This window comes from Jaculus jaculus, chromosome 1 (assembly GCF_020740685.1).
Source record: "Jaculus jaculus isolate mJacJac1 chromosome 1, mJacJac1.mat.Y.cur, whole genome shotgun sequence".
In the NCBI taxonomy this organism is placed as follows: Eukaryota; Metazoa; Chordata; class Mammalia; order Rodentia; family Dipodidae; genus Jaculus; species Jaculus jaculus.
In genome coordinates this window covers 225,081,260-225,100,080 of record NC_059102.1, presented here as the reverse complement: position 1 = coordinate 225,100,080, position 18,821 = coordinate 225,081,260, and the positions used below count along the sequence as shown (strand labels likewise).

The 18,821-nt window shown below is 53.4% G+C and overlaps 1 protein-coding gene across 3 annotated transcripts in view; it reads right to left on the bottom strand.

The window, feature by feature from the left end:
• Positions 1-18,395, bottom strand: part of Gse1 (Gse1 coiled-coil protein) — a 415,165-nt gene extending 396,770 nt beyond the window's left edge. For 2 of the 3 annotated variants that reach the window (XM_045142420.1, XM_045142421.1), the window contains exon 1: positions 16,737-18,395. In XM_045142420.1, coding sequence (XP_044998355.1) covers positions 16,737-18,299 — 1,563 coding nt within the window. In that variant the 5' untranslated portion in view covers positions 18,300-18,395. The remainder of the gene's footprint in view (positions 1-16,736) is intronic. The other variant, XM_045142422.1, reaches the window with a different exon arrangement.
• Between the last annotated feature and the right edge of the window lie 426 nt (positions 18,396-18,821).

The following is an 18,821-nucleotide window of genomic DNA, read 5'->3' as shown; positions in this document are numbered from 1 at the left end:
CCCACGTTAGCCAAGATGCACAAGGTGATGCACACATCTAGAGTTTGTTTGCAGTGGCTGGAAGCCCTAACATGCCCATTCTCTCTCTCCCCTCTCTTTCTCTGTCAAATAAATAAATTAAAATATTTTTAAAAAGAGGTCCAAGGATGGCACCATTGGTAAAGTGTTTGCCTTGCAATCATGAGGACCTGGGGAGGTGGATGCAGGAGACGAGGTCCAGAGGCTTGCTGGCTAGTCTAGCCTGACTCATGAGCTCCGAGCCAATGAGAGAGCTTGTCTCAGAGAACATGGGTAGCATTTTTTTTTTTTTTTTTAGAGAGAGAGAAAGAAAGAGGCAGAGAGAGGGAGAGAGAGAATGAGTGTGTCAGAGCCTCCAGCCACTGCAAACGAACTCCAGACGCATGTACAACCTTGTGCATCTGGCTTACATGGATCCTGGGGAATCGAACCAGGATCCTTTGGCTTTGCAGGAAAATGCCTTAACCATTAAGCCATCTCTCCAGTCTAGGGTGGCATTTTTAAAAAGTTCCCAAGGCTGGCTTCTGGGCTCCACTCACACACATGCACCCATATAGGTATCAACATGTGTACATGCATACATACAACAGACCTACAACACACACACACAAAAATAAAAAGTTCGGATCTCCAGAACCTACATTAATGTCAGGCATGGAGCACATGCCTTTAAGTCCAGTGTTGGGAGGCAGAGGCAAGAATCCCTGGGGCTCAATGACCAGCCAGTCTAGCCCACTTGGTGAGATTTATGCTCAATGAGAGACTGTTTCAAAGTGTAAGGTGGTCAATGTTTGAGTAAGATACCTGATGCCAACCTCTGCCCCCCAGAGGCACACTCACACATGTTCACATGCACACACATACATGTGTACATACAGAGAGAGAGAGAGAAAATAAAATGAAGAGAAAACTACAGGTCCACATAAGAACTTCAGCATGAATGCTCACTGCAGCCCAAAGATGGAAACAGTCCAAATCCCCACCTACAGGTAAGCCAGCTGCTGTATAGCTAGAATGGAAAGGTATTCAACAATATCAAGAAATTAAGTCCTGGGCTGAAGAAATGGCTTGAAGGTTAAGGCACTTACCTGCAAAGCCAAAGGACCCAGGTTCAGATGCACAATGTGGCGCATGCATCTGGAGTTCATTTGCAGCAGCTGGAGGCCCTGGCGTACCCATTCTCTCTTTTTCTCAAATAAATAATAGAAATTTAAAAAGGGAGAGCTAGGGAAATGGCTTAGCAGTTAATGAGCTTGCCTATGAAGCCAAAGGACCCATGTTCAATTCCCAGCACCCACATAAGCCAGATGCACAGGTGGTGTATGCGTCTGGAGTTTGTCTGCGGTAGCTAGAGGCCCTGGCATGACCATATTATCTCTGTCTCTCAAACAAACAAACAAATAAAAAAATTTTAAAGAAAGAAACTAAGTCCTGATACAAACTACAGTGTGGATAACCCAGAAAAACATTATGGTAAGGGATAAAGAAGACACAAAAAGCTATACAGTGTCTGATCCCATTTCTACCAACTGCCCAGGACGGGCAGGAGAGGCAAATCCAGAAAGACAGAAAGTCGATGTCAGTCTGCAGGGCCTAGGGGAAGGGAGAATGAGCCTCCTTCAGGGGTGATGAAAAGTGTTCTAGCCAGGCGTGGTGGTGCACACGTTTAATCCCAGCACTCAGGAGGCAGAGGTAGGAGGATTGCCGTGAGTTCAATGCCACCCTTAGACTCCACAGTGAATTCCAGAGCAGCCTGGGCTAGAGTGAGACCCTACCTTGAGAAACCAAAAAAAAAAAAGTGTTCTAAAGTTAGATCACGGGGATGGCTGCACAAATTGTGCATGTTCTAAAAATCACCAAATTGTACAATTTCTATGATATGCAAATCATGCCTCAAGAAAGCTGCTATGAAAAATGTTGCATGCCCCTGAGCCACACCCCTGGTCCACATAGATCATTATTATTTTTTGACTGGTCTCACTCACCATGAAACTGAAGATGACCTTGAACTTCTGATGCTCTGCCACCTGCATGCTGGGATTATAGGCCACACTGCCATACCCAGTTGCATGGAGATTAATAGGGGTGAGGGCTCATACATGCTGGGCAAACACTCTACAAACTGAGCTACACCCCCGGCTTGATTTTCTGTCAAAGAATGAAACTCACACAGAAGGAACTTTCCAGTGCTCTGACAGGCCTCTGGGAGTCCCTGGAGGTGAGGGATGGTGGGGTCTAGGGTCCAGAGAGGAAAGTGCCAGGGTTCCCACGGGCACTTGGCAGCCGGGGCTGCCCTCCCACAGCCCCTCAGATTGCTAGTGCAGAAGCAGACAAGAAACAGCTAACACCGCCCGAGGGACAGACTTGGCTGAGGAAGCAGAAACTCCCAGGTCGCTGGCATCTGCCTCAGCCTCTAACATGCTCTGTGTACTGGCCATGCTCAGAGAACCTCTTGAGTCTAGACAGCTGGCTGCATAACGAGGGGAGGGAGACTTGGGGAACATCCATTTCTATGATCACAAAGGGAAGTTCAGCTTTGCCATGCGTGCAAAGACTGGACACAGGGAAAGAAATAGATACTGAGTAACAAAAGCAGGGAAGCCACAGTATTTAAATGGCTTGCACACTATATAATAGGAAGAGAGACATAACGTTGAATGCATAAGCTACAAATTCCCCAGCCCAGTCATTGATATGAAAGCCAGAACTCTTTTACGTTCTATGATTCAGAGATAATGTACTTTTTTAATTCTGCATTCAAAACAATTATCTAAATAATGGTGCATGATGGTAATCCCAGCACATGGGAGGTAAAGAAAGTCATGGGGATTGGAATTGCAAAGCCATCCTCAGCTATAAAGGTTTGAGGGCCGCCTGATCCACATGACACCCTATTTCATACCCAACCCCCACATATAAATACACCTTTCTTACTTAAAGTTTGAGAATTAAAAAAAAAAAAAAAAAAGAAAACTTAACAAAAGACACAAGCTACTTCATACTTCAGCAATGGACATCCCCAAGGCAGGTTGACAGAGATCATGTTAACCTTCCCCGGCTCCACTGAAGGAAGACCAGGCTTGGTAAGTGGGCCCTTAAGCATAGAGAGCTTGAAAAGGCCTGGTATTCTGAAAACGGTTTCTTTTCTTTTTTTTTTCTTGGTTTTTTGCTCTAGCTCAGGCTGACCTGGAATTCACTATGTCGTTTCAGGGTGGCCTCAAACTCATGGCAATCCTCCTACCTCTGCCTTCCAAGTGCTGGGATTAAAGTTGTGTGCCACTATGCCCGGCCCTCTAAAAATTTTTTTCTTTTAGGTCTGCAAAAATGGAACAAGAACAATTTTAAGGGTGCTGAGTAGATTGCTCAGTGGTTAAGGGCACTTGCTTACAAAGTCTGCAAGTCCAGGTTCAATTCCCCAGAACCCATGTAAAAGCAGCTGCACAAAGTGGCACATGCACCTGGAGTTTGTTCACAGCAGCAGGAGGCCCTGGAGAACCCACATTCATTCATTCTCATTCTCTCTCATTCATATATTCCCTCTCCCTTCCTTCTTCTCTCCCACTTCCCCCTCACAAGTAAGTTTTCTGTTTGTTTGTTTGTTTCTTAAGAAAAAGGTTGTAGTTGTGGAAAGGTATTATTCCAAGCCCAAAAGAACTGGCCAAAGCATTAGAGGCACAATTTCTAAAATATAAACTTTCAAAGAGAATAATACAATTGATGGGTGTAGTTAGACTGATGAAAGTAAGAGGTGGAAGGGCTGGAGAGATGACTTAGCAGTTAAAGCACTTGCCTGCAAAGTCTAATGACCCATGTTCAACTCTCCAGGTCCCACACAAACCAGATGCACAAAGGTGAGGCAAGGGCAAAGTCACACATGCCCACTAGGTGGCGCAAGCATCTGCGTTCGATTGCAGTGGCTGAGGCCCTGGCGCACCAATTCTCCCTCCCTCCACCCATATGCTAGTTCTAAAATTAAAAAAAAAAGAAGGTGGTGGCAGCAATCACCAGGAGAGGGGCCACCACTGCAGAACCAACATCAGCCAGCAGGGTAATCCCTTTAATCCCAGTACTTGGGAGGCAGAGGTAGGAGGATTGCCGTGAGTTTGAGGCCACCTTGAGATGACAAAGTGAATCTCAGATCAGCCTGAGCTAGAGCGAGACTCTACCTCAAAAAAAAAAAAAGGCATCAGGGGCTGGAGAGATGGTTTAGCGGTTAAGCGCTCGCCTGTGAAGCCTAGGGACTCCGGTTCGAGGCTCGGTTCCCCAGGTCCCACGTTAGCCAGATGCACAAGGGGGCGCACGCGTCTGGAGTTCGTTTGCAGAGGCTGGAAGCCCTGGCGCACCCATTCTCTCTCTCTCCCTCTATCTGTTCTTTCTCTCTGTGTCTGTTGCTCTCAAATAAATAAATAAAAATTGAAGAAAAAAAAAACATTAAAAAAAGGCATCAGATGTCAGCCTCTGATCTCCATACATATGCCCACAAGTATACAATGTACACACATGCACACATATACACACACAAAAGAAGATAAAGAAATAAAGTAGGGCTGGGAAGATGTCTCAGTGGTTAAAGGCAGCTGCTTGCAGAGCCTGCTGACCCAGGCTCAATTCCCCAACCACCCACATGAGCCAGATGCAAAAAGTAGCACAAGCAACTAGTGTTTGTTTGCAGTGACAAGAGACCCTGGAGTGAGGCCTATCCACATACATACACAGACACATGCAAATAAATAAAACAGCCGGGCGTGGCGGTGCACACCTTTAACCCCAGCACTCAGGAGGCAGAGGTAGGAGGATTGCCATGAGTTCAAGGCCACCCTGAGACTACAAAGTGAATTCCAGGTCAGCCTAGACTAGCGTGAAATCCTACCTCGAAAAAACCAATAAATAAATAAATAAAATAGAATAAATTTTTTTAAGAAAAGAAACGTAGAGAAAGAAGGAAGGGACAGGGGAGAGAAAAAAAAACCCAAACCAAAGTAACCAAAGCTTACTAAGAAGAGATGAACCTGGGAGGATTCTCCCTCCCTACAGGAAAACAGTCAAGTTTCCATCTGCCCGAGAGGGGACTCAGGGCAGGCGCCGGGCAGGAGCAGCATCTTTAATGTGGGGAAGCGGGTTTGTTACGACATTGTGTCTCCTAGAACTCTCATGTACCATAGCTTTTAAAGACACATACTCCATGCCGTTTTGATTGTTTTTCCTCGACCTCCCACCTTCTGTAAGACTTTGATCTTGCCAAGTGTGGTTTTGCCAACGGCGGCGCTTTTCAGGAATGCCACTCCCAAGCTGGCAAGCCATCCTGGGCACAACACACAGAATAGCCAGTGGGGGTGAAGCACTTCAGCAGCGTCCTCTACGCAGTAGGCTAGACAGGGCTTACATGCAAGTTACCAGGGTCGTGCCACCACGCCTAGTGAGTGCTAAGTCACCAGCAAACATGCAAACGGTGATGATGGCCAAGGCCCAAGGTCAGCCTGCAGAGGGGAAAGGGACTTTAAAGGATCTCCCAGTGTAGAAGAACTGGTAAGAAGGGGAAAAGAGCCTGTGTCAAGACAATGATGGTGGGGACAGTTAGCAATGTCAAGCGATGTGAGGAATTGCTTCTGAGGCAAGTATAAAAAAGTGGATCTGTGACAAAGGTCTCTTAAGCTTCTTGGGGTTTCATGTTCCCCCTTATGAGTTTGACAGCAGCCACTGACCTTTTCCTCACAAAATACACACGTGCACCAGGACCAGCACTGAGTTGTGTATTAGAAATGGGTGTGGGCGCCAGGACTGGTGGTGCATGCCTGTAAATCCTAGCACTTGGGAAGCTGAGGCAGGAGCATTGCCTGGGCCGTAGAGTGAGTTTTAGGACAGCCTGAGCAATAGTATGAGACCCTGCCTCCAAGAAGGAAAGAAGGGGAGGGGGAGAGGAGAGTACCCCATTGTGGGCTACATGGCCTGGAGGGCCCTCCACGAGGACGGCAGCCCCAACCTGGACTTCAAGCCTGAAGACCAGCCCCACTTGCTACAGCAGACTCTTGGGTGGTGAGGCAGGGGACAGGGGCTAATTGTCCCCAGGAACAGGCTGTAGGAGCCACCCAGACCCCTGGCTGTGAAGAAAACTGGTGTTTAAGCTGCCAGAGTGACGCCTTTTGTCATTGTGGGTCACGTGCTGCTTGCAGTCACAGCAGCTGAGTGGTCAACATGGCATCACCAGAGTCTCCTGCAACATCACCACCTGGGCAGTGGGGTCATGAGGGTCTCCGTGTCTTCTGTACTTATCACGCCAGGGAAAGGGCCCAGAGGAAAGGAGCACTTGCCATGCAAGCATGAATGAGGAGCTGATTCACCCTCAGCTTGATTCCCCAGCACCCACATAAACAGCAGAGTGTTGTCATACACGCCCACAATCCCAGCTCTGTAGGGAGCAGAGACAGGATAATCACTGGGGCTGCTCAGCCAGTCTGAACAAAAACAGCAGCTCCAGGTTCAGTGCGAGCTCCTGTCTCAAGGAAGACACAGGATGAGTGTTAAGGAGGACACCTGACATTCTCCTCTGGTCTCCACATGTATGCACACATAGAGCATGCACATCAGCACACACATGTGCATATGCCACACATATACACACCATACCACAATATATACACATGTAAAAAGAAAGAGAAAGAAAATAAAAGTATTCTCTTCCCCATGGCCTCACTCAAAAGGTAGTGCCTCACTCAAAAGGTAGTGCCTCCTGGCTTGTCTGGATGGATTACAACAGGGTCCAAACCCCATGTTTCTGGGTCCCCACAGTGATGGGACCTGAGGACAGGAAGGTGACAAGAGTAAAAATGACAATATAGTCCATATGCCGAGCCCTGGGCCACATATGCTGCTTTTATCCCCACAAATAAGGAAACAGTTTCAGACAGATGGATGGACAGTAGGCAGATGGACAGACAGCCTGTGCCCGCTGGCTGCCCCCCAAAGCCAGGTGGATTTTCCGAGGACCAGCCATCAAACAGAAGACTGCCCGCCTTAGCACTTTTTCATCTCTCAGATGGGCACCAGAGGCCAGACATGGACCTGGGATCTGGGACCACCTCTGAAGCCACCTCCGGCAGAAGATGGAGCTACCAGTCCTGCACTTGCCCTCCTGCCAGCCAGCCCTGGCCACGCACTGCCAGCAGCTGCTGACACTGTGAATGCTGGCCTGGTTAAGGCCTGGATGCAGAGACAGCTGAAATCATGAGGAATCCATTGTGTCCCTGAGGATCCACAGCCCCAGGCACCTGCTCAGCCTGGAAGCTGAGCAGCTCCTGCCTCCAGGCTCAGAGCTTCAGGTGACAGAGACAAAGCCACTTCTGAGACAGCTGGTCCTCAAAGGTAGTTCATCCACCCCAGGGTGGCCTAGCCCAGTCACAGGGGCTCTCTGAAGAACCAGCAGGAAGGCTTATTCTAAAGTCCCACCTAAGACACACATTCCAAGGTCCTGTCTCGTCAGTATCTAACACGCTACAGTTGTCACTGCTGTTTCTTATCAATACCACTGCCACCCTTATTACTTCATAGAAGATCCAAGCTGTACATTCCAGTGTAGCTTTAGTCCCCCTCATGGGCGCCATTGTTTCTGACTCTGGGTTATCCAATGGCATGAGACTGACACCTGCTGCCCCAGCCACCTTCCTAATAACCTGTGCTGAGCCAAGACTTATACCCTGGAAACACAGTTCACCTTGCCTGCCCAGTGACAGTGAGTAGCCAGCATGGTCCAGGCAGCCACCTTGAACGAAGGAAACACAAAACCCTCCCCAGGAGCCCATCCACCAGACCCACCATGCAACCCAGTAGAGGAGTAGGAGCAGGGAGACCTTCTGCACCATGCATCCTGTCTACGTGAGGCCACCTGCAGTGTCCCCAGAGCCCCATGATACAAATGGCCATTCCATGTGACAGGAGGTGTTATCAGTACATTCTCAGCTCCTATAGTTGCTCTGTCCCTAGAGAGACATTCATCTCCACAAGACCCCTGAAAAGCTGGTGGCACAAAGTAAGACTGCTGGGTATCAGATAGGCAGGACGCCTACCAGCCGGACTCCAACTTGACACTGGTGCGAAGGAGCTGGTACTGCCCTGGAGCCTCGGGCCAAGAGCCACAGCCAACTCCGAGAGTCTCAGAGAGCATGCTCTGAAGGGTTTAGACCTCCCTAGTCCACAGAGACCTGGGTCCCTTGAATGGTGCCTAAACACTTAGAAGCAGACCACCACTGCACTGGGACACAGACCCTCTTGGAAGAGGATGAGTATCCAGGAGCTAACGCTCAAGACTCCAGAATCCAAGGAGTCAGAGTCTCAGCCAATTACACAGTGACCCCACAGGATGCTGGCGGAAGTAGAGCAGTTTGTCAAGGCTCATTCTGGGCTGTCCTCAGATCTTTGTGGCCACTCTTGGCTTGGTGACTAGGGTGGATGCCAGGACCCTGAGCCAGTCTTGCAGTGTCTGGGAATCTAAATGGTTTAGCCAACTCACTGCAGGCTCCCCCACCTCCAGAGCTCTCGGCAGAAGCCTCAGGCCCTTCTCAAACCTTTTGAGCAGGAAGTAAGTGAGGCTGTGGGTCTGGCTTCATGGTATCAGCACCCTGGCCCTCTCCTGCTAATTTGTCTAGACCAACTGTCTGTCGTCTCCTGGGGCTATATTCATGCCTGGTGGGTAGGGCCAGACCTCAGCCTCTGCCCATCTCCTCTCAGGGCCACCTAGCCCCTGGGCACAGGCACAGACCTGCCAGCTCCCCTATTCTGGCCTCGTCTACATCTTGGCATCTCGGGTTCCTGGGCCTAGGCCTCTTACGTGCAAAGTGAGGACCCCACCAGCCACAAGTCATCCAGAGTACCCTCCCCCCTCACAGCGCATCCCATCCCCATGGTCAGGGAAGTGATAGGCGGCATATGGGCCCTAGTCACCAAGTTAGGTGGCGGCAGGGTAGAGCCCACACAGGATGGTTAAGTGAGCATCCAAAAAACACACTGGAGGGCTGGAGAGATAGCTTAGCATTTAAGGCACTTGCCTGCGATGTGTAAGGACCCGGGTTCAATTCCCCAGTACCCACATCAGCCAGATGCACATGGTGACACATGCATCTGGAGTTCATTTGCAGTGAGTAGAGGGCATGGCACACCCATTCGCATCCCTCTTCCCCAATAAATAAAAAAAAAAAATGATCTTTTAAAAAGACAGTAGAGAAGGCCAGGGGCTGGTCCTGATCCACGGTGCACTCTCCACCTCCTCTGTTTGCCACCACAAAGCAGATGCCATTCCTAACATGTACGGCTCCTGCAGAAAAATCAACTGGCAGGCGACAGACACAATCAGAGAAGAAAATGGAGATTTTTGCAAGCAGCATGTATTGATTCTGGAAGGTGAGTCTCTTCAAGATTCATCGCTTATTTAAAAACCTACCTATGGGGCTAGAGAGATGGCTTAGCAGTTAAGGTGTTTGCCTGCAAAGCCAAAAGACCTCGGTTTGATTCCCCAGGACCCACATAAGCCAGATGCACAAGGTGGCACATGCATTTGTAGTTCCTTTGCAATGGCTGGAGGCCCTGACAAGCCCATTCTCTTTCTCTCCTTCCCCCCTGCCTCTTTCTCTGTCACTCTATCAAATAAACTAATAAATAATTTTTTGTTAAAAAATCTACCTATGCACAAGGCCCTTGTCAATGGTTGCTCCTCCAGAGAATGTCACTAACCCCTGCTCAGTAGACTCAAGCCAGATCCTTCAGGCCCTCAGGCACCTTCCCATCAAACTAGATGAACCTGGGTGTAACATCCACTGAGACATGGTGTGGTGAGCAGCCAGGGTGCAGGCACCCAGCCAGACAGCACAGTGCTCACTCTAGTTCTTCTCAAATGGGTGACTTTGGACAAGTGGTTTTCCCTCATTGTGCCTCAACTGTCTGTCTGAGGGTTGCTTAAGGTCATACAGGCAAAGCTCTCAGGTTGGTGGTTGGCAGAGTGAGTGTTGTCATGTTATTACCACCATCATGGTCAGATGAGACCTCTGGTTGTCATTAAACCCCAGGAGGACTCGAATGAATGGCAGAATATTGGTGCTCTTTCTTATCATCCTCTCTGTCCAACCAGTGATACCTAGGATGTGCAGAATACTGTGGCTCTGGTGGCCTCTGACTGCTGAGGGTTACCCTTGAATCCTGGGCTATGTCTCTGGCCCATCATTTTCTGTCTGCAACAGCCAGGTGAACAGTAGCCTTGAGGTACACAGCCTGAGCCTGGGCCAGCTGGGCCACATCCCACTTTGGCCTCGGTGCCTTGCAAACAAGGCTGCTGTAGTGCCGAGGAAACCAGACCCCGAACTCAAAGCCAGGCAGGCCAAGCAGCTATGAACAAGAGCAAGCCCAGCCACCCGGGGGAGGGAATTCCAGACCACCAACAGGTGCCGAAGTACAAAACAGCCAGCCCTGAGCCAGTCACCGTCACAAGTGTCTATTTTACAGACAGGAAAGTTGAGACCCAGGCAGGTGGGCATCTGACCTAAGGCCACCACAAGTGCTGGGGCCAGATTCCAGGGCTACATCTCAGAACAAGATGCTAGTCCTTCCTCCCACTGCTAACCATTACTGGTCCCCATGATGCAAGGGTAGGTAGCTTGAGACTGAGATCTAGACCCACGCTGGGGATGGCAGCCATGACCTGGTGAACTGTCATACTGTGTCCTTTCCTACACTGCTCCTGGGATGCTGGACTCAGTCACCCCAAAAACTCAGCATCTGCTCTGGGATGACTCCAAAAGAAAGGTATGTTCCCTGCAGTCCTGTTCATGACGGCGACAGTAGGGACCACCCGGCATCTACAAGACAATAATAATGGGGGCAACAGGTAGAGCATGACTCAGCCACAAGAGGCATGGAGTGCTGACACACACCATCACAGAAGAGCCCTTACGTGGGAGGCAGAAGGACAGCTCCAGGCACAGGACCACATGCCACTCAAGGTGAATATGCCCCACACCCTCGTCCCTACCTGTCCTGCTGCCCCTTTGGTCCCCTGTCCAGATCCTCTGGTCACTCTGCCACAGGCCCTCATGACCCACTGCGGCCCTTGTCCCAACTGTCTGCTGATGCTGCGATGACAGCAGAGAACTATACAGAACATGTCCAGCAAAGACACCCGAAAATGACCACAGCCTTCCCCTGCAGGTCTCCAGGCAAGGCTCAGAACCCCTCTGCCAGTCTTGTCCTGGAATCTTCTGGAAGCTTCAAAGAACTAGTGCCCTGGACCACCCCTCATCCAGAATGACCTAACAGGCTGGGGACAGGGCCCACGGATGAGCACCTTTAAATCCACACTGGGAATAGATTCAGAAGTCTAACCAGGGATTCCACTGGCCTGTCACCCCTCTGCCCACCTCTCCTGCTCCACACATACTGCTCCCAGCAGCATTTCCTGTGTCCACAGCTGGCATCTGCCCTCACCCCTGTCCACTTATCATTCTCGGTCTTCAGGACTCTACTTATATGTCACCTCCTCCTGGAAGCCTGTTTCCTACCCCCCTAGGGGCTACTAGCTGATGTAGTCCTGCGCTGGCAGCTGGCCAAACCCTCCTCCTCCTCCTCCAGCCCCTCAGCCCTCAGCCTTGACCATACCCCAAGGTGCCACCGAAGCCCCAGGTGCTTGCAAAGTCATGAGCGGATCTGGGCAGCCTCTCGGGGGTAGAACTTCAGCTGGGCCCCTAGCTCGGCATGCAGCTAACTGCTTGTGTTTCTGAGAAGCCAAGTGGCAGTAAGCCACAGGTCCTTGTGGCACAAGTCATTCTGGCCCCACCATGTTACCCTCCACAGCATGGCAGCTCAAGATGCTTTGGGGTGCAGCATTGACCAGAATCCCATTCCTAATCCCATAGCCAGGCACAGATAAAATGGCAGCCACGTCCCTATCAAGTCCAGACTCAGCCTGAGCACATCCTCAACACAGTGCTGCCAGGCAGATGTCACACAAACCACAGAAGAGCCCTGAAGCCCGCCCACCTGACAGATGGGGAAACTGAGTAACCATCACACAGCAAGGGAGGGGCTCCTTTCACACCTCTCCACGTGTGTCTCAGTCAGGTGACACGAAACACTGAAGGCTAGCTCTGACGTGCTCTGGACAGGCAGAGGTAGCGTCCCTCTCTAACCCCTCACTACCCCCCCTGCCACAGTACAGACCTCAGGGGAAGAGGAGTCCTCATTCTGGATGCAGGCTCACCCAGCCAAGAAAATATGCCCCAGAGTTATGAACACCATCACCCCACCACACACACAAACACACACACGGCTTGTATGCCAGATTTTTCTCAGTAAAGCTAAACTCACCAGGGCTAGATCCCAAGAGACCTAAGCAGAGGAGAGGCCTGGATCTTTCCAGACTGGTCCTGCCTCCAGCCTTGCCCTCTTTCCCACCCAGCTTCCAAGGAAGGCTCAGTTTTGAAGACCTTTTGCCTCCGTTTCCTCTTTCCCAGTCGGTTCCAATCACCTCCAGGTTTAGCACGAGGCATCTGGAAAATTTACTCCTCAGAGCAGATGGCTCCCAGACCGCCAAGAAAAGCACAGACATCCCCTTGGAGGAGGGGTCCAGGGCTCCGAGAGGCCCACATCCCAGCTGCTGCCTGGCACCTTCCATTCAATGGAAGTGGTATCCTAACGGCCCAGGGCAAGCACTGTCCAGGGCCTCCCTGCAGAGCAGGGGAGCAGTGACGCAGCATGCCAGGAAGCAGGGGACAGATGTGAAGCTGCCCTGATACCAGGTGATGACAGATGCATTCTTCAGACTTCCCTCTGCCGTCTGCAACCAGAAAAGATGAGTACTCCATGACACCTGGACCCCTGGAGGCTGGGCCAGGTGACCCTATGTGACAGGCCAGGACACAGCAGGTACCATCAGCCCGTGCTCCACATGGAGCCTGAGAGAGAACAGAGCAGAAGGCACAGCCAGCCCAGTGGTGGCAAGCAGAAGCAGAGGGTGACTCTCATAAGCCAGGCAGGAAAACCAGGAGGACAGCAGGGGCAACAGACTCTTCTCTGGCCTCTGCCCGAGAGGTGCTGGCAGCCTGGGTGGGATGGGGTGGGGTGGGGTGGCACACATACAAGAAATGAGGAGCCTTTGTCCTTTCTGGCACCTTCACAGCTGAAGCCTCAGAAGGGGCAGAGGACAAGATGGGGACTGCGTAGGAAGGGCCTGGGGCTCAGTGCTGACCTTGCCGGCATGGGCAAGATGACCGCAGGTGTTACTAAACCTTAACCTCCCTGGGCTCCTTTCTCATCTGGGGCAGGATGCACCCCACCCTCTGCGACGGTAGGGTGAGGATGCAGTGACCATGGATATCAGGAAGCACCACACAGCAACAGCCTGGAAGTAAGTTCTCTCAGGAGTCCACCCCCACATGCCATCTCTGCAACGGGACAGTCCTGCCTCCTGCCCTGACAGTACTCAGGGCCATAAACAGCAGGAAGACAGACTGGGAAAGAGGAACCTTGTGCCACCCTCATCTGCACCCCAACTCTCACCCAGCCACCACGGTTCCCACCACCACAAAGGGAGCACAGCTCAGCAAAGGCAAGAGAGACCCAAAGTCACACAGTTTGCTCCTGGGCAGAATGAAGTCTTGAATCAGATCTGTCTTAAAGCAAACCTAATGTCTTTCTGTGGCTCCCCAGACTTCCTGGGTGCTGGGAATCTTTCATGAGGTGGGGATGCCAGGCCCAGAGGGCATGCTGCAGCCCTCTCCACGGTAGACAGAACACAGAGTTTCCAGGGAGCAAGAAATGGGGGGAAGGAAGTGAACAGACCTTCAGAAAACGCTGGAAAACACCATCCTTCCTTCTCTCTTTTGAAAAACATTTCCTTTTGCAGTTTTTAAGTTGATTTGTTTGAGTGAGCTCAGGAGTTCCAGAAGGTTCCAGACCACACCATATCCCCACTAAGTGGCTCCCCTCAACCCCTTCCAGGGCCCTCCTTCCTCACACCTGAGCCCTGAGACCACACACAGGAAGAAATAGAGTGCAAATATGAGAGTCAAGAACTCTGGAGGGGGCTCCGGTAGCCAGCCTGAGGACACGGGACAAGCTGTATTCAGGCCTTGTCCTCTGACAGCCCCCCTCTGCCCAAGCCTGGCTCTCTCGCCTGGCAGCTCCTGCTCGGCTCTCTGCCCTACAGACCCAGCCTGGCTGGCAGTCTCATGCTCTCAGCACTGCGGGAAACACGGTCTTCTTGACTTTCTGAGCCTGCCCCTCCCCAGGGACACTGCAGGCCACGCCTGCCACCCGAGTGTCTGGAACAGCGCCTGGCTCAGAATGGGCGCTCTATAAATATTTGTGGGATGAATGGGAAGGAGGGGAGGAGAAGAGGAAGGACAGAGGCCAGCAGGCTCAGGCATCCTGGGAGCCTGGGAGTTCAGTGATGCTCCTCTTCCCTGCCATCAAGGAGCCTGAAGTGTACCCGGCTTCACCTCCACAGTGCAGCCACCACTGGCCCCGAGTGGCTCTTCCTCTCCTTGTGCCCTGAACACCTTCATTTAAGCTGACCTGGTTCCCTAGACCTCCCGCCCTGAGGCCAAGCTCTTCTTCAATGCAGAGCCACCAATTCCCACACCTTCTGTCCCTAGTCCCCAGCAGGCTGCTCTGAACTCCAGGGACCATAGGCTCTTCCTGCCTCTGTGCTCACTGCCAACTAAACCCGGCTCTGACAAATCCTGCTGTCCTCCCAGGTTCACCTCAGCCAACCGCATCCAGGCAGGTTACAGGAAAGGAGACGGGTTCGAGCCTCACTTGCACCAGTCTCCAAGGTTATGGGACTTCTCTGAGTGTCAGTGTGGGAGTAAGAAGGCTCATGACTGAGGTGACATAACTTGCCTTAGAAATGGTCTGAGAAGGGCTGGAGAGGTGGCCTAGTGGTTGCCTGCAGGACCCAGGTTCAAGTCCCCAGGACCCACATAAGCCAGATACACAAGGTGGCACAGGCATCTGGAGTCGTTTGCAGCATCTGGAGGCCCTGGTGTGCCCATTCGCTCTCTCCCTCCTCCACCCTCCCCCTTTACCTCTCTCACAAAAAAAAAAAAAAATTTAATGAAAACAAAATTTTTAAAGAAGTGAGCTAAGAAGAGTCACATATGTTGCTGGGCTGAGGACCAACCAGGGCTTCGTCCTCAAGTTCCAATGGTCAAGGCCAGGCTGACACAGACACTCTGCAGACAAGACTCTGGGCTCCCAGGGAATGCCAACCACCTGTGACCAGATCCTGGCACACACAACCATGCACACACACACACACAACCACACAACCATGCACACACACACACACAACCACCTGTAACCAGAGCCTCACACAACCCTGTGCATCCTAAGAGAGCCTGCCCCAACACAGTGGGACATCCTGAGGGGCCACCTATATGGTGAGTGGCTTCATCAGGAATGACTTAAATGTCCCAGATTCATTTCATTCACACAATGTCCTTACAAACTAAGGGGCGCATATTCCAACTTCCTAGGTAGCGTGAAGAACTTGCTGGCAGCCTGCTCAGCTAAGAGGGGCAGGGCCTTTCCACCCCAGAGCGAGGCTCTTCGCAGCTCCTCTGATTCCTAGAAGTAACCCCTGCCATGGGTTGTCACATGCCACAAATGAAGGCTCAGCGTCCCAAAGGGAGACAATTCCTCACTTTCCTACAGTGGGAAACAAGAGGTCCACCACCAGCCCCAAAGAGAGCTCAAGGAAGGGTGTCTGGGCAGGGCATGAAGACAGAAAACTATGCACTTGGGGAAGAGACACACGGGGGGGGGGACTACCTCATGGTCAGCCATCCTGTCCCCAGGCATCCCACACACATGTGCATGAAGGCAGGACCGGGATGCTTTCACACAGAGACCACCATTCCTAACCTGGACATGCTTGCCCACAAATGTGTCCCTTTGCCAGGCCCCAGCCACCCACTGCCACAACAGGCCTCATCCTACAATGTCTGTTCAGAAGAAATTATGATTCCCAGCCCAAGGACAAAACAGTGAGTGACACCGCCTCATAGACGCCTGTCCCCCTCTCCTCCCAAGCCCACCAGGGCAGCTGTGCTTTCACCCTTGCAAAGCCAGACGCAGAACTGTCAGCTCCGGGACTGTCTCCTGCCAGGCAGACAGCACCCAGAGAGAGGACCCCAGGCCTCAGGCCCTGCTCTGCGCAGACGACAGGCTCTTCCCTCACTGCAAGGCCACCTTCCCTGAATCCCACACACCAGCGTCCCACACCCCCACGTCTGGAAATCTGTTGCCATCTGCTGTAAGGCCGCCAGGAAGTCTCAAGTGAAAAGTGAAAAGCGCACACTGGGGTGGGAATCTCAGGGAAAGCTAGGCGGCTCGGGAGCTACCACAGACAGGAACTTGCCACCAAGAGACCTCTCAGTGACCTGCGTGGCTGCACTAATTACCAGTGTTATCGGGCGGACGACAGACGTGCCCAGAACTTCCTCTGTTTGATGGATTCGCAGCAAACCCGCCCAGCCTAAGCCCCATGCCTGCTGTTTCCAGTACCCGTTCCTCCACTAAGCCACTCCTGCCCCAGGCCCACATCTCCAAGGTCAGCCAGGTTAGAGACCTCTCCGGCTAGGACATGCCACACAGAACAGATGACACCTCCTTCCAAGGAACAGAAACCATCTCTCCTTGTGCTGGCACAGATGCCCAAGGAGCCAGAAGCTGGTGCTTACCTTTGTAGCCCCTGCCACCGGGGCGCTCCAACCCACGGGTCCCTGGCGGCTGACTCCTTGACCGGCACACACCAGGGTCCCACACTCCACACAGGCACCGATGATCAGCTGCCGCCCATCATCCACCAGCAGGCTGTGGCTGGCTCGCAGGGTATAGAGGAACAAGGGTAGCCTGGCCACGCGCACGGACTTCAGCCCCAGACACCGTTTCTTCTCTTGCTGGCAGAAGAAGCAGACGAATGTGTCCACCTGGTACTGCCGAGACCAGGCGCTGACTGCGTGGTGAGCGCCGCGGGCCTCATGCTGTAGCCACTGGCCCAGCAGGTCATGGTAGCAGAGCACACAGGTAGCCACCAGGCCGGTGGCATCTGCTGGCCTGGCCCGTGGGGCTGGCGGGTAGACAGTGAGGAAAGGGAAGAAGGGTTCCTTCTCCCCCAGGCGGCTGGTGGGGTTCACATTGAGCTGGAATTCCTTGCCAGGGCCCAGCTCAGCCCCACAGATATAGCAGGCTGACACAGTGCCTCCCTGGCCAGAAGTGGGCAATTCACTCAAGGTGGGATTGGAGGCGGAGAAGGCCTGGTGGTACCTTCCCAGGAAGCCTTGCACAGAGCCGATGAGCTCCGGGTTGTGGGAGGCCCGGTACAGTGCCCAGATGTCCTCCAAAACACTGAAACACTTGGGGCAGCTGCGGACCTCACAGCGCTTGTTGGGAGGCCGGGCGTTGGGTGGGCAGGGCAGAAGGCTGAGGAAGGGGAAATGCATGGTGCTCCTGGCACTACCATTAACAATCCGGGAGGGCACCAGCCGGGCATCCTGGGTGCAGTCCTCCCCACAGAGGTAGCAGGCCTCCGGCAGGGCCCCAGCAACAGTGGGCAGACCCTCCTCCCTGGGGAGCCTCCTGGCCTTGGAGGCCATGCCGGGGGCGTGGCTGTTGAGGGGCACCACATAGAGCCGCTGCAGGACTGGAACGTTGGCCAGCTCAAAGCTCTGCCACTGGTGTGTGAGGGAGGAGAAACAGCAGGGACACACCAGCGTACTGCCCGCCTCAGTGATGGGCTGAGCCCCTGGTGGGGGACTGTGCAGCCACAGGAAGGGGAAAAAAGGCGCCTGGGCCAGTTTCTCCTGCTTCTGCACGTGGATCTGCTGTTGGGAGGATGGCGACAGCGCTGACCCACAGATGTAGCAGCACAGGCCCTCTGCTGGCCCAGCCTGGCTCTCCTGGAGAAGCCCAGGGACATGGCCACTGTGGTCCTTCTCTCTGGAGCCACAGGGCCCTGAGGCAGGCTGCTCCTTGTGGCCCTCCTCCTCGCTGGTAATGTTGATGTCACTATCCTCCGAAGTGCCGCAGACCCCCAAAGAGTCCCCCAGTGTCCGGGTCTCCTGGGACTTGGTGGCAGGGGCCTTGTTGGAGGGGGCTCCCTTCATTCCATCTACGGGGTCTGCTTGGACAGTGGAACCTAGCCAAGGATCCTGAATGCCCCTCAGGACGCTGGCCCGGGGTTCGGGGACCCAGTGCCTTCCAACTCCTTTGCGTCGCCGCCTGACTCCCGCCTTGGGTTCCATGTCCCCGTGGAGCTTCGGGGGAACCCCCTCTTCCTCATGCCCCTGCGCCGGGGCCTCGGCTCCGGGTCCCGAAGGGGGTCTCGGCGCCGGTGTCCACTCCTGGCAGCGGCCCGCGTGAGGTCCTGGAGGTCCCGGCGGCCCGTCCGGCTGGGGGGGACTCGGGGCGTCGCGCGTGGCGGGGACGGGGTCGGGCTCGGACAGGGGGTCGGTGTCCGACAGTTCCGACAGCTCCGAGTCCCGAGCGTCTTCGGCGGCCCCGCGGGGGGGACCCGAGCCGCCACCTCCACCGCCTCCTCCGTCGTCGTCGTCGTCGTCGTCGCCGCCGCCGCCTCCCAGAGCGTAGGCGACGTTCCACTCGCGGGGGGCCCCTCGGCGGCCGCCCGCGCCCGCGTCGCACTGGTGCGGCCGCTTGAGCCAGTACACGCGCTTGTCCACGGGCGTGCGCGCGCGCTCGAAGGCGGCCCACTGCTCGGCCAGGAAGCAGCGGCACACGGCGCACACCAGCACGCAGCCGTCGGCCGG